The 20,385-nt window shown below is 49.8% G+C and overlaps 1 protein-coding gene across 1 annotated transcript in view; it reads left to right on the plus strand.

Annotated features, from left to right (window-relative positions):
- Nucleotides 1-19,261, plus strand: part of KMT2B (lysine methyltransferase 2B) — a 78,812-nt gene extending 59,551 nt beyond the window's left edge. The window contains exons 25-37 of the mRNA XM_060258637.1: nucleotides 1,038-1,116; nucleotides 3,408-3,568; nucleotides 4,369-4,584; nucleotides 6,012-7,491; nucleotides 10,852-10,947; nucleotides 11,026-11,132; nucleotides 12,739-12,876; nucleotides 13,098-13,172; nucleotides 13,355-13,532; nucleotides 14,604-14,711; nucleotides 16,286-16,369; nucleotides 18,098-18,227; nucleotides 18,356-19,261. Of these exons, the coding sequence (XP_060114620.1) occupies nucleotides 1,038-1,116; nucleotides 3,408-3,568; nucleotides 4,369-4,584; nucleotides 6,012-7,491; nucleotides 10,852-10,947; nucleotides 11,026-11,132; nucleotides 12,739-12,876; nucleotides 13,098-13,172; nucleotides 13,355-13,532; nucleotides 14,604-14,711; nucleotides 16,286-16,369; nucleotides 18,098-18,227; nucleotides 18,356-18,631 (3,128 nt within the window). The 3' untranslated portion in view covers nucleotides 18,632-19,261. The remainder of the gene's footprint in view (nucleotides 1-1,037; nucleotides 1,117-3,407; nucleotides 3,569-4,368; nucleotides 4,585-6,011; nucleotides 7,492-10,851; nucleotides 10,948-11,025; nucleotides 11,133-12,738; nucleotides 12,877-13,097; nucleotides 13,173-13,354; nucleotides 13,533-14,603; nucleotides 14,712-16,285; nucleotides 16,370-18,097; nucleotides 18,228-18,355) is intronic.
- The last annotated feature ends 1,124 nt before the right edge of the window (nucleotides 19,262-20,385 follow it).

Consider the following 20,385-nt stretch of genomic DNA (forward strand, 5'->3'; position numbering starts at 1 on the left):
CGTGATAGGCATAGGGTTGCCAGGCAATGGGGCAAAATTACCTGAAGAAAAAGAAAGGCCCAGGCTTTATTGGTGGCATTTCAGAGGAAGTGTTGTCAACACACCAGCAATGTCCAGGCTCTGATACTCAGACAAAAAAATTATGGTAAAAGTCATAAGAGTTTTTGCCCAAACACTAGAATGTTGCTGGTGTGATGATGTCACTTCCTGTGGGATGCCAGCCACAAGGCCTGGGCCTTCCTCTTTCTCCAGTTGAGGTCCCTGTAGGTCAGCTGATCAGCGGCTGGAGGCAGGGCCTGGCTGTTGGGGACCCTCATCACTACCAAGGGACTCTGGCAACCCTAGATAGGCAGGCTCTTTTCTTCTCCCCACCACCTCCATCCCCAAGAGCTGGTTATAAAATTGGTCTTCTGCAGGAATGAGTACAAGCACTGGTGGGTTCAGTGGGGCTGAGAACCAATGGGATTCAGAGATGGGACTCTACAGTTTCTCCCTCCAAATACTAATAATTTCTACTTGGATATCTGACATGTTGATGTAAAGTACTGGAACAATATTGCCCCCGATGGAGAGAGTGGCGGTAAAGGGGAGGGGTAGTGTATTTCAGAGAAACAGACTGGGAGGGGGGAGGTTTGTGGTAACTTAATGTTGTGGGCTCCCCCGCACCCCAGTAGTGTGGGAGGAAGGAATGAAAGGGGGGGTGGGGATCTGGCTACCCGGTGTCTGGGAAGGGGGGGGGGGCACAGCTTGCCACACAACATGGCTGCCACATACCTTTGCTGGGTGGTATGTCCACGAAGGAGAGATGGAACACTGTGTCTGGGGCACTAATGCTCTATATTCTTGGTGCATGGGGGGCAACAATGGGAGAGCCTCTGGAGTTCTGGCCCTGCTGGTGGACCTCCTGACGGCACCTGGGTTTTGGCCACAGTGTTGGACTGCATGGGCCATTGGCCTGATCCAACATGGCTTCTTGTACGTTCTTAGGTCTGCCACTGGCTGGCTGATACCTCTGTTCACTGCGTTCTCTCCTCTAGGCTCCATGAAGATCGATAGTCTGGGGATGCTGACGGACTTATCAGAGTGCGAGGGGCGCCTCTTTCCAGTCGGTTACCAGTAAGTGCATTTAAAGGGAAGGTTTTTTTTGTGGCCTCCTACCTCTCTGGGTTGTGAAACAGAATGCTCTATGCCTGCGATTTTCGTTCTATGCCACCATTGTGGACTGAATCAGATTTATTTAATACAGTGCTTGAAAACACAATGGAAGGAAAGCGGCAGTATAGCAGTGTTCACCACCCTGCCTCACACATCCTCTTAACATCGTTCTCTTCTCCTCCATTTTATCTTTCCAACAACCCTGTGAGACAGGCCACAGAATGTTAGACTAAGATCTTAGATCTCTCTGCCATGGGAGCTCTCTGGGTGACCTGGGGGCTCAGCCATATACTCTCAGCCTGTGCTACTTTTCAGAGCGGTTGTGTGGATAAATCAAAATAATGGAGAACGATGCAAGCTGCTTTGGGTCTTCAGCAGGAAGAAAGGCAGGTATAAATGAAGTAAAGCCATCAGGGCCCTGTGGGACTTATCACAGTTCCACAGGGCCTGTAAGATGGAATTGTTCTGGATGGCATATGACAGGGGTTCCCGACCCCTGGGCTGTGGACCGGTACTGGTCCATGACCTGTTAGCAACCAGGCTGTGAGTTGTATAATTATTTCATCATATATTACAATGTAGTAGTAGTCGTAATAATAATGATACATTGGATTTATATCCTGCCCTCCACTGAATCTTGGAGCAGCTCACAATCTCCTTTATCTTCTTCCCCCACAGCAGACACCCTGTGAGGTAGTTGGGGCTGAGAGAGATCTCCCCGAAGCTGCCCTTTCAAGGACAATTCTGCAAGAGCCAAGGCCATTCCAGCAGCTGCAGGTGGAGGAGTGGGGAATCAAACCCAGTCTCCCAAATAGGAGTCCCCACACTTAACCACCACACCAAAATAAAGTGCACACCAAAATAAAGTGCACATCCCAAAACCATTGCTCCCCCCCCCAATGGAAAAATTGCCTTCCACAAAACCAGTCTCTGGTGCCAAAAGGTTGGGGACCACTGGCATATGACATCTGAATGGGAGAGGGCTGACACTCCGCCTGGACTTGCCTTGTATTAATATCAACTGCCTAGGATTCGATGGCCTTGGAGAGGGGATGACATCATATGATCCGCCTATAATAGATGTAGTAGCACCACTGTGATTTTACTTGATGGTTTTATTAATGGTTTTAATATTGTTTACTAAGGTCGCTTCTGTTTATTTTATGTTGTTAACTGCCTCGAGTCTTTGCAGAATAGGTGGCGTATAAATCTTAACGCAATAATAATAATAAATGCATAATATATTGAAATAAGTTCTTCCAGTTCCTTATCGACTTGAGCAGTTGGAGCCACGGCACACCATTTCCAATCTTTCCTTAAAAAAGACATTTGCCTTGTTGAATCCCTTATGACGACTGTTGCCAAACGCAGAAGGCGCTGCCGCCGGCTCTTAGAAAAGGACAGCTATCCCCGCTGCTGATGTCAAGGCAACGTATTCAGCAGATGCTGCCTGCCTTTGTTTGCAAGAGCGGGGCGTGTCTCTACAGAGGCCTCGGTGCCACAGTGTCTGTCTCCAGTTCTTTGTCAAAGATGTTCGCAGCAGTATTAATGCTATGAGACAATACACTGGTGGACAAAGATGCTCCATCTTCAATCCCTTTTCCCCTGATAAATCCAGTAGCACCTTAGGCTAACAAAAATTTGGGGCAGGGCATGAGCGTTCATGATGACTGCAGATACTACAGGCAGACTAACACAGCTACCCACCTTGATCTTGATCCCTCCTTCAGCTATTAACGTTGGCTTACTGGGAAAGGCTCATGCAGTTGACGTGCAAAAAGGCAAAAAAGGCATAACCTCGAGGCTTATCTGGGACCTGGCTGTGCCCCGCAGCGCAGATGCAGAGATAAGAAAAGCAGCCTTTTCTCTCTGAAGCTGTGGGATTGTCACTCCCCACCAGTGCTCCCTCTAAGCTGAGTTAGCGTGAGCTAGCTCACAGTTTTTTAGCCTCCAGCTCACACGTTTTTGTCTCGGCTCAGGAAGGATGGCCCCAGAGCGAAGTAATTTATGCAGTAGCTCACAACTTTAGCGCCATTAGCTCACGAAGTAGAATTTTTGCTCACAAGACTCCACAGCTTAAAGGGAGTCCCGCCCAAATGTGTCAAAATCAGGGCTTTTTTTTTAGCAGGAATGCGGTTCTGGCTGGTTTGGCATCAGGGGTGTGGCCTAATAGGCAAATGAGTTCCTGCTGAGCGTTTTCTACCCCCAAAAAGCCCTGGTCAAAACGCTTTGCCTTTCCTCCTGCCTCCCAGGTGTTCTCGGATTTACTGGAGCACGGTGGACGTCCGCAAGCGGTGCTGGTACAAGTGCCGGGTCCTGGAGTACCGGCCGAAGCTGAGCCAGGAGGAGCCGGATGCGCTGGGGGTGCAGGAGGAGAACCACACCATTGTGCATAGCCCAGCAGCCCCCGTAGGTGAGACTGGCTCAAGCATATTTGAGCAGGGCCTGTTTTCAGATAGGCTCGTCCTGCCAGATTCCATGTGGGTGGTGAGTCTGGCTACTTCCAGCTGTCTCGTGTGTCTCCATGGAGCCGGCTGACCTGGCGACGAGAGGAGATCAGCAAGTCTTCAAGGGCCGGACTGGCAGTTAGTCATTTCTCCCTGGGCAAATAGCCACCCTTTTCCAAGCAGGTAGCTCGCCGGACACACCCAAATTCAAGGCACGGCATGTCCCATAAAGAATAGGAGTACTCAGAGTGTAGAATTCAGCCACTCCAAGAACTCTAGCTGCTATTTGTGTGTGAATTTATTACAAAAAGTGGTCAGCGCTGGGTGCAGCTGGGAATCTGAGGAGGATAGCAGAGCAGCCTTTCTGTCAATCAGGGGATGGGGCTTTTGGGGGGGACGGGTGGGTCCTACTTTGCCCCTTCTCATAAGTAGTGTAGGCAGAATAAAATATGCAGTACTAAACAAGTAAGCTTGCTGAATTTGCTCCATCTGTAAGTCACAGAATTCTGCTTTGTTTTAGCCTTCAGGGTAACTGCAAAATTGGCCAGCTGTTGTCTCTGTGCCCTTTTGCCTCGAGGTCCCTGCGGTCACGAAGGGCTTCTAACCATTCTGCTTTGTCCAGTGGCAGCCACTTCATGCCAGGGGGGATGACTCTGGGCTTTCTTTCCTTGATGCCAAACACCTGTCCGGGATGGGTGTCATGGGGTTCCACGTCCTCTGTTGCTGCCCCCTTCCATCTTTGACGGCCTGGGAATTCTCATTTCAGATGCCAGCCTTGGAGAAAAGCACCTTCCGGAGGTGGCCCCTCCCTTGCCGCCACCAGAGCGTCACTCTCCCGCACAGAACCCAGGGCCTCTGCCACCCCCGGAACCTGCTGCCTCCAAGCCCAAATCTCTCTCTGGAGCTCGCATCAAAGTGCCCAACTACTCCCCCACTCGGCGGCCTATAAGCGGGGTGTCGTCTCGCCCGCTGCCCTCTCCCGGTGAGTACCAGCTCTGCACAACGGGAAGGGAGCCTAAAACCAGAGTTGTCTGCTGCAGGTCTTGGGAGTGGGTGCGGGGCTGGCTGTTCTCGTAGCTGGCCCGACCTTGGAAGCAAAAGGAGGCCAAAAGGGAGAGAGCAGAAACTTGCAGCAGCGGGGCTCTTAGAAGACCACACTGGTAGCTTTAGCCCCGTGCACTCTGCCTTCCCTTCTCTGCTTCTTCACACCGCGAGTGATTCAAATGTGGAATCCGTCGCCAAAGGATGTAGTGGTGGCCATGGACATAGACAGCTTTAAAAGGGGGTGAGATAGATTCATGAAGGACAGGCCTATCCATGGCTGCTAGCCATGGTGGCTAAAGGGAACCTCCATGTTGAGAGGAGGTCAACCTCTGAATCCCAGAGCCAGGAGGCATCATCAGGGGAAGGCCTCGGCTTCTATGCCCCGTTGCTGGACATCCAGAGGAACTGGTTGGCCACTGTTTGAGACAGGATGCTGGACTAGATGGATCACCGCTCTGACCCAGCAGAGCTTTTCTTTTGTTCTCCCAAGTGGCCCTCTGATAGAATACTTTGTCGCTGCTCAGGGCACTGAGAGATCTCAGAGTTGGGTCTTTCAAGGCACAAGACCGTACAGAAGGGTAACAAGTCAGGATCCAGTCAATTCCCAGATAGGAAATCTCTTGAGAACACTCTGTATTCACTTGATTTCTTTATACCCCATCTTTTCCCCCAGCGGCGACCCAAAGTGACTTCCATAGTTCTCCTGTATCCTCACAATAGCCTTGCGGGAAGTAGTTTGGGCCAAGATGGGGGGAGCAAATGGACCAAGATCACCCCGTGAACTTCCACGTCAGAGTGGGGATTCGAACCTGGTTTTTCAGCAATGTTCCCTCTAAGCTGCAGAGTCTTGTGAACAAAAATTCTACTTTGTGAGGTAGCTACTGGCACTAAAGCTGTGAGCTACTGCAGAAATTAGTGTGCTTATGGGGTCATCCTTCCTGAGCTAAGGCAGAAATGTGTGAGCTGGAGGCTAAAAAACTGTGAGCTAGCTCACACTTACTCAAGTTAGAGGAAACACTGCTCTCCACGTTGTAGTTCAATCCTTTAACCACTAGGCAGTAGTGTTTCTTAGTTGCATAGCAGAAGAATGGTGTAGGATATGAGGGAATTTGTATCACAAGCTGAGGGCTGGGGGTGGGGGGAAACCCACTGGTGGTTCTAGTTTGAGGGGTTTTGATGGGGGTGTTATGGGGCCTGAGGCTGATACCCGGGGCAGGTTTGGAGTGAAAGTTGTAAACTGTGGCAGTAGAATTTGGAGATGGCATGTTCTTTGAAAAAGATCCCTAGACAGGAAGGTGTCACTTGGAAGTAAGTCTTCCTTGACAGGTTTTCCCCCTTTTCTTCCCCTCCCCTCCCCTTCCCTAGGGAGTGCATCATCCATGTCCCATCACATCTTGACGGTGGGCGACCCGGACTTTCCCACTCCACGCCGTACTCAACGCCTCAGCCCCTTGTCGCCTAGCAGTGCTCCCCGTGCCCGCCGGTCTTCCCTCCCCCTGCAAGCTACTGCGAACAGGACTAGTCCCCCCAGCACCACTCTCAGGGCAATGCCGCCTCTCCCAGACGAACTCCTAGCTGGGAGCGGCTTCAAGCACACGTCTACCTCTGACGGGCAGCGGCCCACACCTACCTCACCCCCTCCCTCGCCCCCCGCCGTGCCCCCGGAGCTGGCTTTCGAGCTCAATGTCTCTGATTTGGAATTTGACGACAGCCTCTTGGACGAGCCCTTTCAGGAAGAGGAGCTGGGCGTGCCACGGACATGCCCTTCGCCCGGCCTGGGCCTGCCTCAATTGGACGGGCTGGGGGATGTGGAAAGCGAGGAGGAAGGAGAGGCCGGGCGCTACTTCCGGTTCCCGCGTACCGTGGTGATGCGAGAGCCGCCTCTGCCCCCATACCCTCTGGACCTGCCCTTGCCCCACATCCACCAGCTGGACGGGATTGATGACGGCACAGACAGTGAGGCGGATGCCGCGGGGGGGCACCAGTCTGCCAAGGGCAAGCAGGTGGAGCCGAGGGCGGACAGGGAGCTGGCTGGCCCTGCTCCCGCTCCAGAGGACCTGCCCTCCGACATCGTGGACTTTGTGCTGAAGAACATGGATGCCCCCGAGAGCAAGGCTCCACTGCCCGTCTGCCCCAATCGGACCTCTCCGCCCCTGCCGCCCCCTACCTCTGCCAGTCTTAATGGCACCGAGTCGGCCCATTCGAGCCCTGCTCCGGATCCCGCCCCAACCCTCGTGCTCAGCTGCACTCAAGTGCCCAGCGGCCCCGAGGTGAAGGTGCTGGGCTCCGAGGGCCAAAAGCCCAACTCCCGGATCATCTTGGTGAACAAGCTAGGCCAGGTCTGCGTGAAAGTGCAGGGCGAGGAAGGCGTCTTCCGCACCCAAGATGGGGAGCAGGCCTCCAGCTGCAACGCCAAACCAAACCCTGCCCCGCCACCGCCCGGCCTGAACACGGTTATTTTACGGGCACCCCTGAGCCTTGCCCCAAGCCCCGTTCCCACCTGGACCATCCGGGGGCCAGTGCTCAGCATGGTGCCCATGATGAACGTGGTGGGCACCGCCCCTCAGACCGCTGGAGGGCAGCTGGCACTGGGGCTCCCCCAGACCTGTCTCTTGCAGCCCGTGGCCATGAATCCGGGGGTGCTCAGCCTTCCGAGCTTGGTGTCCTTGCCTAGCCCCCGGCCGGCCATTCGGGTCAAGAGAGTCTCCACCTTTGTTGGATATGTGCCCCCCAAGAAGGCCAAGGTGGAAGGAGGCAGTGAAGAAGAGCAGCCGCCGGTGTTGCCTGCGGGGACTCCCAGTCACCTGGTTAACAACTGCCTTTCTGGCAACACAGCGGGCTCCAGGTATGTGCATTTGGCCTTGTGGGCTGCCATTTTTCTCCTGGGTTCCTTCCATATTGATAACATGGAGGCTTTTTTTTTTAAAAAAAAAAATGACCAATGTGTTCCACAAGAAACATGTTTTGTCCTATAATAATTTTTGTCCTAGATGGCCTAGCCCAGGGGTGGCCAAATTTGCTTAACATAAAGAGCCACATGGAATAAAAGGCAGATGTTTGAGAGCCAGAAGACTTGAATGTCAGATATGGGAGGGAGGGAGGGAGAAAGGAAGGAAAATAGATGAGGGAGGGAGAGGTGGAAATAAAGCAACTTTAACTTTTAAATGTATTCTCCAAGCCAGCCGATAGGGCAGTGGGGACATTTAGAGCCACACATTATGTGTGAAATAGCAACATGTAGCTTCCAAAGCGCCGTTTGGCCACCCCCGGCCTAGCCTATCTGATCTCGTAAGTTCTCAGAAGCTAAGCAGGGTCAACCCTGGTCAGTACTTGAATGGGAGACCACCAAGGAAGTCCAGAATTGCTACCGAGAGGCAGGCAATAGCAAACCACCTCTGTTCGTCAATCACCACGAGAACCCTATAAGGTCACCCTCAGTCAGCCGTGACTTGACAGCGCTTCCCACCGCCCCATCACGAGGGTTTTATTGTAGTAGTTCATTTCCAACAAACTGAAAGGAGAGCTGACCACAGAAGTATTGTTGCACTGCCATAGTTCGGATACCACCGGGGAAGTCTGGAGTTGCTACACAGAGGAAGGCAATGGCAAGCCGCCTCTGCACTTGCCTCAGACACCCGATGCTAGTCTTTCAAGGGACCTGATCCTCTCCTAATAGCCAAAGCCTGAGGGTTGTGCTGAAAGGGACCCACAGGTATCAGGACTTTGAGGTTACGGCCCGCATAACGTGGTCCTGGTGCATGGTCAACTGACTGTCTCCACTGGGATGGAGAAGACTCATTTAGCTGCAGTAGATCCATTTGGGTTCTATGTAAAGCATTCAGACAGACACCCTCCCTAACACTACGGGGTATCCATACCTTGCTTCGTGTGCAGCTCTTCGCCCCCCTATCTGTGGTTTAGTTAAGGCATGCACATGGACGGTACATCAGGACAGTGCTGCAGGGATCCGTGCCCAGATGTGGCCAGAAGGTACCTGGCAGCGGCAGCTTTGGCAGTTCGAGCCACAGAAAACCAAAGCGCAGGGCATCGCGGGAACGGCTCAGAAGGAGCCCATGAGTTAGGAGAAGGTGCCTATCCGAGGAGCTTATCACGGAAGCACAGCTCTTCCCTTTCCCGTACCCCACTAATGCAGTCCATGAAGAACTGAGGCTGGAAGTAATAAAAGTGTAGCTTCCTCCTGAAGGACAATACCTAACTGAAGTCTGTGGGGCCAGGACAGGAGACTTAAAGAGAGTGCCAGGACAGGAGACTTAAAGAGAACCCTGCCTGTGCTTCCTGGAGCTCCAAGGGTGGTGGTTGGCAGCGTTCCCTTAAGCTGTGCACACGAGTGGCCACTCATTCACACACGAAGCCCCACTCAACAGCAGCCGGGAGCCGCTCGGGGTCTTGCACTGCCCATTGCCCATTTTAAGATGACGAAAAACAACGAACTCTTTCCATGTAGAAAATAATTCTCTATGTAATCCACAAAATGTCATTTCTGAGTCGCAAATAACAATTCAGTGGTACAGAAAGAAGCCCATCCTACGCCCAACACCACTAATGTCCAAGTGCTGATGGATTCTGATGGGCAGTGGTGTTCCAGAAAAAAGAATTAAAACAAAATAGAAACTTGGGGAGCCAGGAAATGAATTATGGCACCTCAACTCTGCTATGAATAGGAAAGATGGTCCCGAAGAAGGATACTTCATATCCAAAACGAAATTGGGACTGGTTCTTTTATCATTCGTTGGACTACAGTTGAAATGCTACATGGTTTTTACAGTAGTTGTGTCGTGCCTAGGATGGTCTTCTTTCTGTACTATTTGCTACTCAGAAATTGCATTTTGTGGATTACTTAGAGAATTATTTTCTACATGGAGCGAGTTTGTTGTTTTTTTTCCTGCTTGTTTCACCTCCGTGGTCCTGATCTCCGCTGAGTAACAGGGGTAGGGAACGTTGGCTCTCCAGATGTTTTTTTGCCTACAATTCCCATCAGCCCCAGCCAGCATGGCCAATGGCTGGGGCTGATGGGAATTGTAGGCAAAAAAACATCTGGAGAGCCAACGTTCTCTACCCCTGAAGATGAAAGCAGTTATATTCCCCTCAGGATGGGAACTGCTGTGCTCAGTAGGGGGGGGAATGAGAGGGAACATTGGTGGTTGTCCATTTGTAATTGAATTAAGATAAATTCATGTCAGGACTGTGTTCGGTGCCCTTATATGAAGGGAAGAGAGAGGTATCTAGACCTGAGAGTCCAGGACCACCAAGCGAGGCTTCCCATCAATCCTGCCCCACAGACTTCACAGTTTTGTATTGTTCTTCAGGAGGAAGCTACACTTTTATTACTTCCAGCCTCAGTTCTTCATGGACTGCATTGTGGGGTACGGGAAAGGGAAGAGCTGTGCTTCCATGATAAGCTCCTCGGATAAGCACCTCCTCCTAACTCATAGGCTTCTTCTGAGCTGTTCCCATGATGCCCTGCGCTTTGGTTTTCTGTGGCTGAAAGCAGAAGGCTTTGTGACTGAGGGTTTCCTATCGCGTCCGTGTATTTCTTTGCACGTCCTTCAGCCTTGGTTTAAAATAGGCCTTTGAAGTGGTACAAAAGCCCTCTAAAGCAGGGGCGACCGAACTTGCTTAATGTAAGAGCCACGTGGAGTAAATGTCAGATGTCTATGAGCCGCAAAACAGGGAGGAAGGAAGGAGGGGAGGGATAGAAAGAAAGCAACTTTAAATACATTCTCCAAGCCACCCGCTGGCTTAGCTTGGAGAAGTGATTTAAAGAGAGAAATGCCTGCTCCAAGCTGGCCAATGGGGTGGTGGGGGCTTCAAGAGCCACATAATGTGTGTGAAAGAGCCACCTGCGGCTCCCGAGCCACAGTCTGGCCACCCCTGCTCTAAAGTTTTATGAGAGGGGAAAGTGAGAGGAGAGCATGAGGATGAGGACAGTGAAACTCGTATTCCGAGGCTCTTCTCAACTCTTTGAATCGGCTGTTAAACATCTCCAGCCTTTGCTGCGTCCAACTATATTGTAAGCCCAGGATCTCCACACCAGGCTTTACTCCCATCGGCTCCCCTCCCAGCATCCTCTTCATGCAGGCAGCGTTCTTGTCCCCTCAAGCTCCCTCATAGCTGTGGCCTAGGTGGAAAGCCCACCTGGAGATAGTTGCATGGCGCCCTGATCGATGGCCCTTTTGCCCTGCAGCATCGGGAGGGTTCGGATGAAGACCCCCACGGCAAAGGGCGTCATAGACCTGGATGCGTTGAAAGAGGAACCAGGCACCGCTGGCAGGAGCGAGCTGTGAGTGTGACACTGAGAACGTGGGAGCCCAGCGTTTCCCATCCGGGTTGCCTAACCGCCTCCCGTCTCTCCCTGCAGGTCCCCGATGGAGCACTCCCCTTGCTCCACAGCATTGCATTCCCGTCCCGGAACCCCAGATCAGAACCAAGAGCCTCTGCTGGAACCGATCTGGCACAGATATACAGGTATAGGGATCTCTGCTTCTCTCTCTCTCTCTCTTGCGCCGGGTGGCTGGTTTGTCAGTGTGACGGCGGGAGGCTGGCCGCCGTTCACACCTTTTCCCTTGTCAGGTTTGGAAGGCACCTTTCTATTTACGGATTGAAAAGTACAAGAAGAAAGTAGATGATAAAGAATGAACGTTAAGTAGACTCAGGGTTTGTTAAACCAGACTGGAAATAAAAGTTTAATAAGTATAATTGGAGAAATATGTTTGGTTTGGTTTTATGTATAATTATATTGTGTTGTCTTTTTTTGTTTGTTTGTTTCCCTTTCCCCCATCATCTTCCCCTTTCCCTCATGTTGGTGAAACTTTATAACTTAATCAATTGTTAAAACCAAGTTTGGAAGGCACCTACCTGCACGTAGATTTAGGCACATCTCCTCCTCCCCCATGGTTTCGGCAAAAACAAAGGGTAGGGAATTGTGGCCAGTCCAGTTTCCTTGAGACCCACGCGTGCTTAATTCTTTATGCAAGCTTCCCTTCCAGTTTGGTGGGTCTTTGGTAGGTCAGAGCCAGGCCTGAGTGTGGCTGAATTCAATAACGAGTCTTCATTGAAACAAAGTAGTTAGTTTATTGATATCATTGTTCTCGACTAAAGAGATAGATTGAAGGACTGAAGTCCATACAGTAAGAGCAATCATATTAAGGTACACATCAAAGGAATTCTTGAGGGAGGGGTACACTATGCAGGGCACATTCACACATTCATGTTATTATTTCGTTCCCAGGCCCGGTTTGGCCTTGAGCGTCTTCTCCTCCAGCCTCCCACTGACGCCTTGCCTGAGAAGGCACTATAATCTCTTTCCCAAATTCCCATTTCAAAGCAATGCTACATAACAAAGGAGAGGAGGGGGGGAAAGGAGAGGACAGCTAGCAGCATTGGCATACAGTATGGCTTTACCCGGGATGCTCTCCTCCTGAACCAAAGATTGAATACAGACTTGACCAGAGTTAAAGCAGACTTGACACTGAGATGGTGCCCTTGGTTAAGAACTCTGTTCTGAGATCCAGCTGCTCCGGCCAAATGTACCTGTTTCAGGTGTGTGTGTACCTGGGGGAGGAGGCTTCCTTCCCAAGCACTTTTTTTGACACCTAAGATTGTTGGGCTTTTATCTTTCAATTTTTCCAGAGAGCCAGTCTAGTGTAGTGGTTAAGTGTGCAGACTCTTATCTGGGAGAACCAGGTTTGATTCCCCTCTCTTCCACTTGCACCTGCTGAAATGACCTTCAATCAGCCATAGCTCTGGCAGAGGTTGTCCTTGAAAGGGCAGCTGCTGTGAGAGGTCTCTCAGCCCCACCCACCTCACAGGGTGTCTGTTGTGGGGGAGGAAGGTAAAGGAGATTGTGAGCCGCTCTGAGACTCTGATTCGGAGTGGAGGGCGGGATATAAATCTAATATCATCGTCGTCGTCTTTCCCCAACACAGATGGTCTCTCATGGCAATTCGATTCTGCTCAGGGTGGGGGTGAGAATCTGCTCCCTGCTCCCCCGCCCCCGGACCCCAAGCCTGCAGGAGGTACTATTCCTATAACCCTGCAGCTTCAGTGAGAGGCTTTCTCCTTGTTTCCCCAGTGGGCCTTTCCAGCTCAGATGAAGACAACCTGAACCAGGAAGACAAAGAGAACGAAGTGCCCCGCAAGACGCAGCCCCACCTGCGCTTCGAGATCACGAGTGAGGATGGCTTGAACGTGCAGGCTGACAGCATCGAGGGTGAGACTGCGGCAGGAATCCTCCTTCGCCTGTGGTGGAGTGACAGAAGCTCTGCCAACATGGATGCTTGCTTGCTTTTCCCCCTCTTGAGTACCAACAGCAGCTGTGCTATTCCTGCGCTGGAGAGCGGCATCCTTTGCCAGATCTGCCGTTGTCCCAGTCTGAGATCAGGCATTTCATTCTTCCTTAAAGAATCACTCACTGCCCTTTTCTCTCTTCAGGTGCCTGGAAAGCAGTCATCGAGAAGGTGCAGGAAGCTCGGACCAATGCCAGGCTGAAGCACCTGTCCTTTGCAGGTAAAGGTGGAGGTCCTTTCCAGTTGGCAGACCATAGCATGGAACTGTGAGGTGGGGAAGGCAAGGCAGAAGCTTCCCAGGGGATCTCTGGGTTCTGTTCCCAGGCTTTGGAGCCAGCCTGGCTTTTCTGGCAACCAGGGTGAACACAGCACGGGGACTGAGTCTATCCGCTTCCATGGCAGGCATGAACGGCGTGCGGATGCTGGGGATGCACCACGATGCCATCATCTTCCTGGTGGAGCAGCTGTATGGTGCCAAGGCCTGTCATAAGTACAAGTTCCGGTACCACCAGCATGAAGACGAGGAGGAAGAACTGCCTCTCAACCCCCACGGCTGCGCCCGGGCCGAAGTCTATGTTAGGTGGGCAGTGGCTTTGCTTTCCCATCTTAAGGCTGGCGGTGGGCATCCAATAAAGGCCAGGTGCCTTTGGTTAAAGTGTCCTGGCATTTAAATTGTGCCTCTGGTCTGGGTGGCACTGAGTGAGGAAAGATGTTTTTTGTTTTTTACTTTATTTTTATAACCTTGTACAGAGCAGTTGAAAAAGAAACATGCGTAAATCCATTATAGATTGAAAGCTGCCTATAACTAAACAACAACTCAACAGTAAAACTATAACCACTTACAGGGATTTTTTTGAGCAGGAATGCACAGGAACGCAGTTCCGGCTGGCTTGGTGTCAGGGGGCGTGGCCTAATATGCAAATTAGTTCCTGCTGGGATTTTTCTACCCACAAAAGCTGTGACCACTTAAGTCATAAAAGTATAGTATTTGGCAGCTGAGGATAGGAGGATCTGAAGCAGTGGGCTCAAATTACAAGCAGAAAAGTACTGGCTGGATATTGGTGGGGGGGAATTTTACGGTCAGAGTAGTTCGGAGGTGGAACCAGCTGTCTAGGAAGGTGGTGAGCTCCCCTTCGTTGGCAATCTTCAAAACGCGGCTGGATAAATTATTTGTCAGAGATGCTTTAAGCGGATCCTGCATGGAGCAGGGGGTTGGGCTAGATGGTCTGTATGGCCCCCTCCAACTCTGTGATTCTATGAAAAGATCAAAAAATCATTAACTCTGTAGTCCTTTGGGAGTGTGTTGCAATGAGCCATATACTCTACTACTGGTAACTAGTTCCCAAGTAAGGTATAATAAGCATCAGAGTTTGAATTTGGCTCCTAAAACAGGAGGAAAGGTGTTCTTGCTTCATTCATTTATTATGTAGTCTTTGGTTCTCACTGATTCAAAACAGATTACAGAATTTAGAATGGTGCAATAAGGGACAGTGTAAGACACAGAATAAACGTCTTTATTGAACAATTCCACCTTTATTGAGTTAACGATGACCAAAAAAGTACAAGGGGGGGGATGGGAATGAGAACCATCCTGTCTGCCTAAAATGGAACCTGTTTCCCTCCTCCTCCTCCTCCTCCCCTGCTTCTCCAGGAAATGCACCTTTGACATGTTCAACTTCTTGGCATCCCAGCATCGTGTGCTTCCTGAGGGTGGCCCCTATGATGAAGAGGAGGATGAAGTGCAGCTCAAGTCCACCAGGTAGGAACCCATGCCTGACTTCTGCCCTTCTGAAGTTCAAAGGAGCCTCTACACCAACTATGCCATGAGGGGTTAGAACAGCCTGCAAAACAAACCAGTGCTCAAAGAGCTTTGGGGATGGGTGATAAGTAGTTGATGGGAAATAAGCTGTGCTGTATAATCACGGTCCTCTGATCTTCAGCCGGCGGACTATGAGATTAAGAAAGCCTCAGTTGCCAAACATCCCGAATAATTTTCTGTACTATGTCTGCTCTGTTGAGGAGCAGCTTCTGATTTGGAGGGAAAGCTTGCGTGAACTTGGAAAAATGCCTTCTTGGCCTCTGCAGTGGAGCTCTGAAATCAAAGCATCAGATTTTAAAAATCTTGTTAACTTTTAGAAGGAACTAAATCAGTGCCCATTCTAGGATAATTTTTGCCCCTTCTCTGTTCCATTTGGCGTATGCCCGGCTACACATAATAGAATTTTGGGATATCCCAGAGGGGGCTGGTCTTTTCTATATTGTTGATACATATCTTTGTGCATTTTGTACATGACACAAAGGTAAATGGGGAGGGGAAGCCTTATGAGAATAGGTATTCATTTGATATGCTTATATGCTGTTCATTCATCATTTGCTTCATTTCTCCTCTGCCTTTCTCATTCTGATAGTTAAGACGGATTACAGAGTTATAAAGATCAATATAATCCATACCATGAATAGTGCAATAAAATAACATTACACAATTAAACAGTGACGATATAAAAGCAGCATAATACATCCCATATCCCAGATTTCACCCATTAAAAGATGCATTGCAGTTCAATCAAATTCAGGCACACTAACCCTTAATACCAGAAAGAGTCTGGTTTTCTTGGAAGGACTGAAGGAAAAGAGTCCAGTTTTCCCTTAACAATGTTGTGTGTCTCTTTTATGGAAAAACTGGATAATAGTCCACTAGCATCTTAGAGACTAACAGGATTTTCTGGGTGTAAAATTTTAAGGGATCAAAAGGAGCTTTTGACTCTTAACAAAAGAAGCTTTGATTCTCAACAATTTATGTCCTGAAAATGTTCCTGGTCCCTGAACTCAAATACAGTTGTTCTACTGCAGACCAACACAGTTAACCCTCCGAAACTTTTGTGGAAAAAGTGTGTGTTTATTCCGGGCTAAATATGTCAACTGCTGTGACAATGGATCTTAAGGGAGATTGGCTGATTCCAGTACACAATATTAGGGGGGTTTTAGCTATTAAGAGATTCCAGCCTACTCAGATCTTCTATGTTTCCTGCAACCAGGTGGCATTGAGTAGAGAGAACTTGCAGACCGGCATAGTGTAGTGAGGCTAGGATCTGGGAATGGCCATCATGGGGCAGAAATTGTGTTCGCAGTGTGTCACTCCTGCACATTCTGCTGCCACTCTGAATTACATATCTGAACTCTGCTGCTGTCCTAAAACCCATCCTGGTGCCTCTCGCTTGGCAGCTGCCCCAGAACTTCCATTTGAAATGTCTCACAATTGAACCTATCAGTCACAGACACCTGCCTTCTGGTACTAGTTTCTTTGTCTAGTCTGGCCTCCTCTTCTTCTTTTAGGCGAGCGACCAGCTTGGAGCTACCCATGGCCATGCGTTTTCGGCACTTGAAGAAAACCTCCAAGGAAGCTGTGGGCGTGTACAGGTAATGTCCCAGATCTTTGGCTGCTTGCTTGAGTCGACACCCTTGGTCTCCTCTGCAAGAGGGCAATTTCTTATCCAGCCTCGTTTCAGTGAGTGCTTGCCAGGCTTACTTTGGAACTGCCACCTTAATTCTCATCCTTTTCAGGTAATCTTTCCATTTCTAAAGGGCAAAGTTAGTCTGTTGCAAGAGCAAAATCCAACCAAAGTCCTGGTGGCCCTGTGAAGAAATGCATATTTTGGGTAGAGGTCTGACCTGCGTAAACTTTTTTTAAGTTTCTCTCTAGGCAGAGAACAGGCAGGGAGGCGGGGGGGAAGTCAGTTCAATGGCTTTCCAGCCTCACCTCAGCTACCTCTTCAGAAATGCTAATATGTCCAGCTAGAGATAATACGATGGTCCAGTCACCCCCCCCCCCTCGCAAAAAAAAATCAGGGAACAGGGATTTGGAGGTATTAAATACTAGAGAGACTTCTGAAATAAACTTCTGGAAAAGTTTCTTTTTTGACTCAGCCTGATCTGGTCAGTGGGTAGAGAAACAGATACGGTAAAAACTCCTTGCAGCAAGGAGGATGTCTCTTTGGTGCAGACAGAACTTTTAGCTGAGGTCTGGAGGAGGCAGCCATTGCTATGTGTTGGCTTGGACGGCTGAAGGAAGCTTCAAGGTAATGATAATTCTGTAGAGATCTGTAACTCCCTAAACTAAGAAGACTGTCCTATATTTTAACATCTGATAGGCAATGTTCCCTCTAAGGTGCAGAGTCTTGTGAGCAAAAATTCTACTTGGTGAGCTACTGGCATTCAAGCTGTGAGCTGTTGCAAAATTGGTGTGCTCTGGGGTCATCCTTCCTGAGTTAAGACAAAAGTGTGTGAGCTGGAGGCTAAAGATCGGTGAGCTAGCTCGCGCTAACTCAGCTTAGAGGGAACACTGCTGATAGAGGGAGGGAAAGAGGAATTGCATTTTACAAATTTCTTTGGAATACCTTACTCAGTCTGCTGCTGTGCTAAAAATCTGTTAATGAACATTTTCCTTTTAATAAATACTTTATAACCAGGCCTCATATTCAGCAAGAGCTCACAGGAGCGCAGCCCCTGAACCTTTCTGAGGGTTCCCCCTCTTCCTCCCCCCCACCTACCTTGTCCATTGAATAGTAGGTGCAGCTGCATAACAATCCCTAGATTAGGAGAACAGGCAGCCACCCAGCCACCAGGAGCTTTGTAACGCCCCCAGCAGCCCTCATTAACCGCTGGAGAAGCCCGCCGCACCCTTTCTCCATTTCTTATGTGATTTTGGGTGGTGAGTGTCTTGCTGGCCTTTTGTCTGGGGGCGGGTGGCCCAGGAGAGCCTCAGGTGAGCAAGGCCTGCTTGGTCTGGCTGGATCTCTAGCCAGCCCAAGCAGGCCTCACTTGTCCGGGGTTCTCCTTTCTTGCATCCAATTGCTTTTGGCGGGGGGGCATGGCATATGATGAGTTATGCTAATGAGCTCCGCCTCCTATTTTCCTACAAAATGACCTCTGTTTATAACTGTTGATCCTGGTAGTGGTGAGGTGTCACTGAACTTGTCTGTGCTTTGCTGTTGTCTCTCCAGGAGAACTGGTTGACCAGTGTGTGAGACAGGATGCTGGACTAGATGGCCAGTGGTCTGATCCAGCAGGACTCTTAACATTCTTGCTTTCCCTCCATTTCTGCTCTTTGATATGCAACCACTTTCCTCTCTCTCTCCCCCATTCCAGGTCAGCCATCCACGGCCGGGGTCTGTTCTGCAAGCGAAACATCGACGCTGGCGAGATGGTGATAGAATACTCGGGCATAGTCATCCGATCTGTGCTGACAGACAAGCGGGAGAAATACTACGACAGCAAGGTACAGGCAGGCCAGACGGAAGAAGAGTTGCACCTGGAGTTGGGAGGGGATGGAGTTCGTTAGAACAGAGGAAGGGAGTGGGCCGATGGGCAAGGTCCCTGAATCTGAAACCCTTTTTCTCTCGCCAGGGCATCGGGTGCTACATGTTCCGCATCGACGACTTTGACGTGGTGGACGCCACAATGCACGGCAACGCCGCCCGCTTCATCAACCACTCCTGCGAGCCCAACTGCTACTCGCGCGTCATCCACGTGGAGGGCCAGAAGCACATTGTCATCTTTGCCCTGCGGCGCATTTTCCGTGGGGAGGAGCTCACCTACGACTACAAGTTCCCCATCGAGGACGCCGGCAGTAAGCTGCCTTGCAACTGTGGGGCCAAGCGCTGCCGCCGCTTTCTCAACTGAGGACTCGTCTCCCAGCTACAGGCCTTCCCCGGTAGCAGCCAGGAAGGGCAGGGCATGCCCAAGGGAGAGGAGAGGAGAAAAGGGGGACCCAACCCTGCCGTGCTGTTCCAAGTGAGCTGCCGCAGCAGCAACACTTACTGATCCCTTTCCTCGAGGCACGGAGACAGTTCATCTCCAAGAGCATCAGTGATGCGCATTTCGTGTCGGAAAAGGAGGCCGTTGCCAACGGCACCATCGCTTGAATCTGTAGCTTGAAATTATGGCAGGCAGAGATATGGGGCAAGTCTCAAAGGGTGTCCTCCCAGACCCCTTAATTTGTGCCCCTCTGCTTCATAAATCCTGATGACGATTATGATTATTGTTATTTTTCCCTTGTGGGGTGAGAACAGCATTTTCTTTAATTTTGTACTTTTAAATTTTGTGAATTCCCCCTTCCCCCCCTTGCTTAGAATTCTCTGTCTAAAAGGAAAAAAAAAAACATCAAACCCAGGAGGATGTAAATATTTGTACAAATTTCTAAACCTGTTTATTTTCTATGCACTTTTTTATTTAAGATGCTCAGTCAACTCAGACGGGAAAGGGTTGGATTCTTGTTGGTATAATTTTAAATAAAATGCAATTTTGACACGAGTCTGAGATTCTTTGCAGTAATTCTTTGACACGAGTTTGAGATCTTTTGAAGAGTACACGTGTATCTCCATGCACAACATAAGACTGAAAAGAAACTCCTTAACCAGAAAAATGGTGGGTCCCTGAATTGATTTCAACAGATTCAGGTGGCTAGGCGTGTTGGTCTGAAGCAAGAGAACTGAGTTTTAATCCAGTGGCATCTTTAAGACCAACAAAATTTAATTGTGGGTATAAGCTTTCATGTGCATGCATAATGTATCTAAAGTGTGCACACACACAAAATCTTATACCCAGAATTAAACTTTATTGGTCTTAAAGATGCCACTGGATTCCAACTTTACAAAAAAAGACAATACAGTGTCCCTCTATTTTGGGGAGGGGTCATGGCTTAGTAAAAAGAGCCCTGTGGCGCAGAGTGTTAAAGCTACAGTACTGCAGTCCTAAACTCTGCTCACGACCTGAGTTCAATCCCGGCGGAAGCTGGGTTTTCAGGTAGCCGGCGCGAGGTTGACTCAGCCTTCCATCCTTCCGAGGTCAGTAAATTGAGTACCCAGCTTGCTGGGGGTGGGGAAGTGTAGATGCCTGGGAAGGCAATGGCAAACCACCCAGTAAAAAGTCTGCCATGAAAACGTCGTGAAAGCAACGTCACCCCAGAGTCGGAAACAACTGGTGCTTGCACAGGGGACCTTTCCTTTTTCCCCATGGCTTAGTGGTAGAGCATCCAGATCCCAGGTTCAGTCCCCAGCATCTTCCAGCTGAAATGATGAAATAGGAGGTGATATGAAAGATCTCTACCTGATCCCCTGGAATGCTGCTGCCAATTCAGAGTAGGTGATACTGACTTTGATGAGATGAGGATAGGTAGGTAAAGCTGAGAGTGCTTGATTGGCCCAAGGCCACCCAACAAGCTTTCCTAGCAGAAGAGCAATTCAAACATGTACCTCCCAGATCCCAGCTGGACACTTGAACCACTACAGTGTCGTGGTTCCCAACCTTATTGGCACAGTGACGCACAAGTCCCAAATGTAATTACTTCATTATGTTTGGATTTTTATTTAATTGCATCTAACCTAGTATGCAATGGGGTTGCCAGGTCCAATTCAAGAAATATCTGGGGACTTTGG

Source organism: Heteronotia binoei, chromosome 17 (genome assembly GCF_032191835.1).
Source record: "Heteronotia binoei isolate CCM8104 ecotype False Entrance Well chromosome 17, APGP_CSIRO_Hbin_v1, whole genome shotgun sequence".
NCBI classification, from domain to species: Eukaryota; Metazoa; Chordata; class Lepidosauria; order Squamata; family Gekkonidae; genus Heteronotia; species Heteronotia binoei.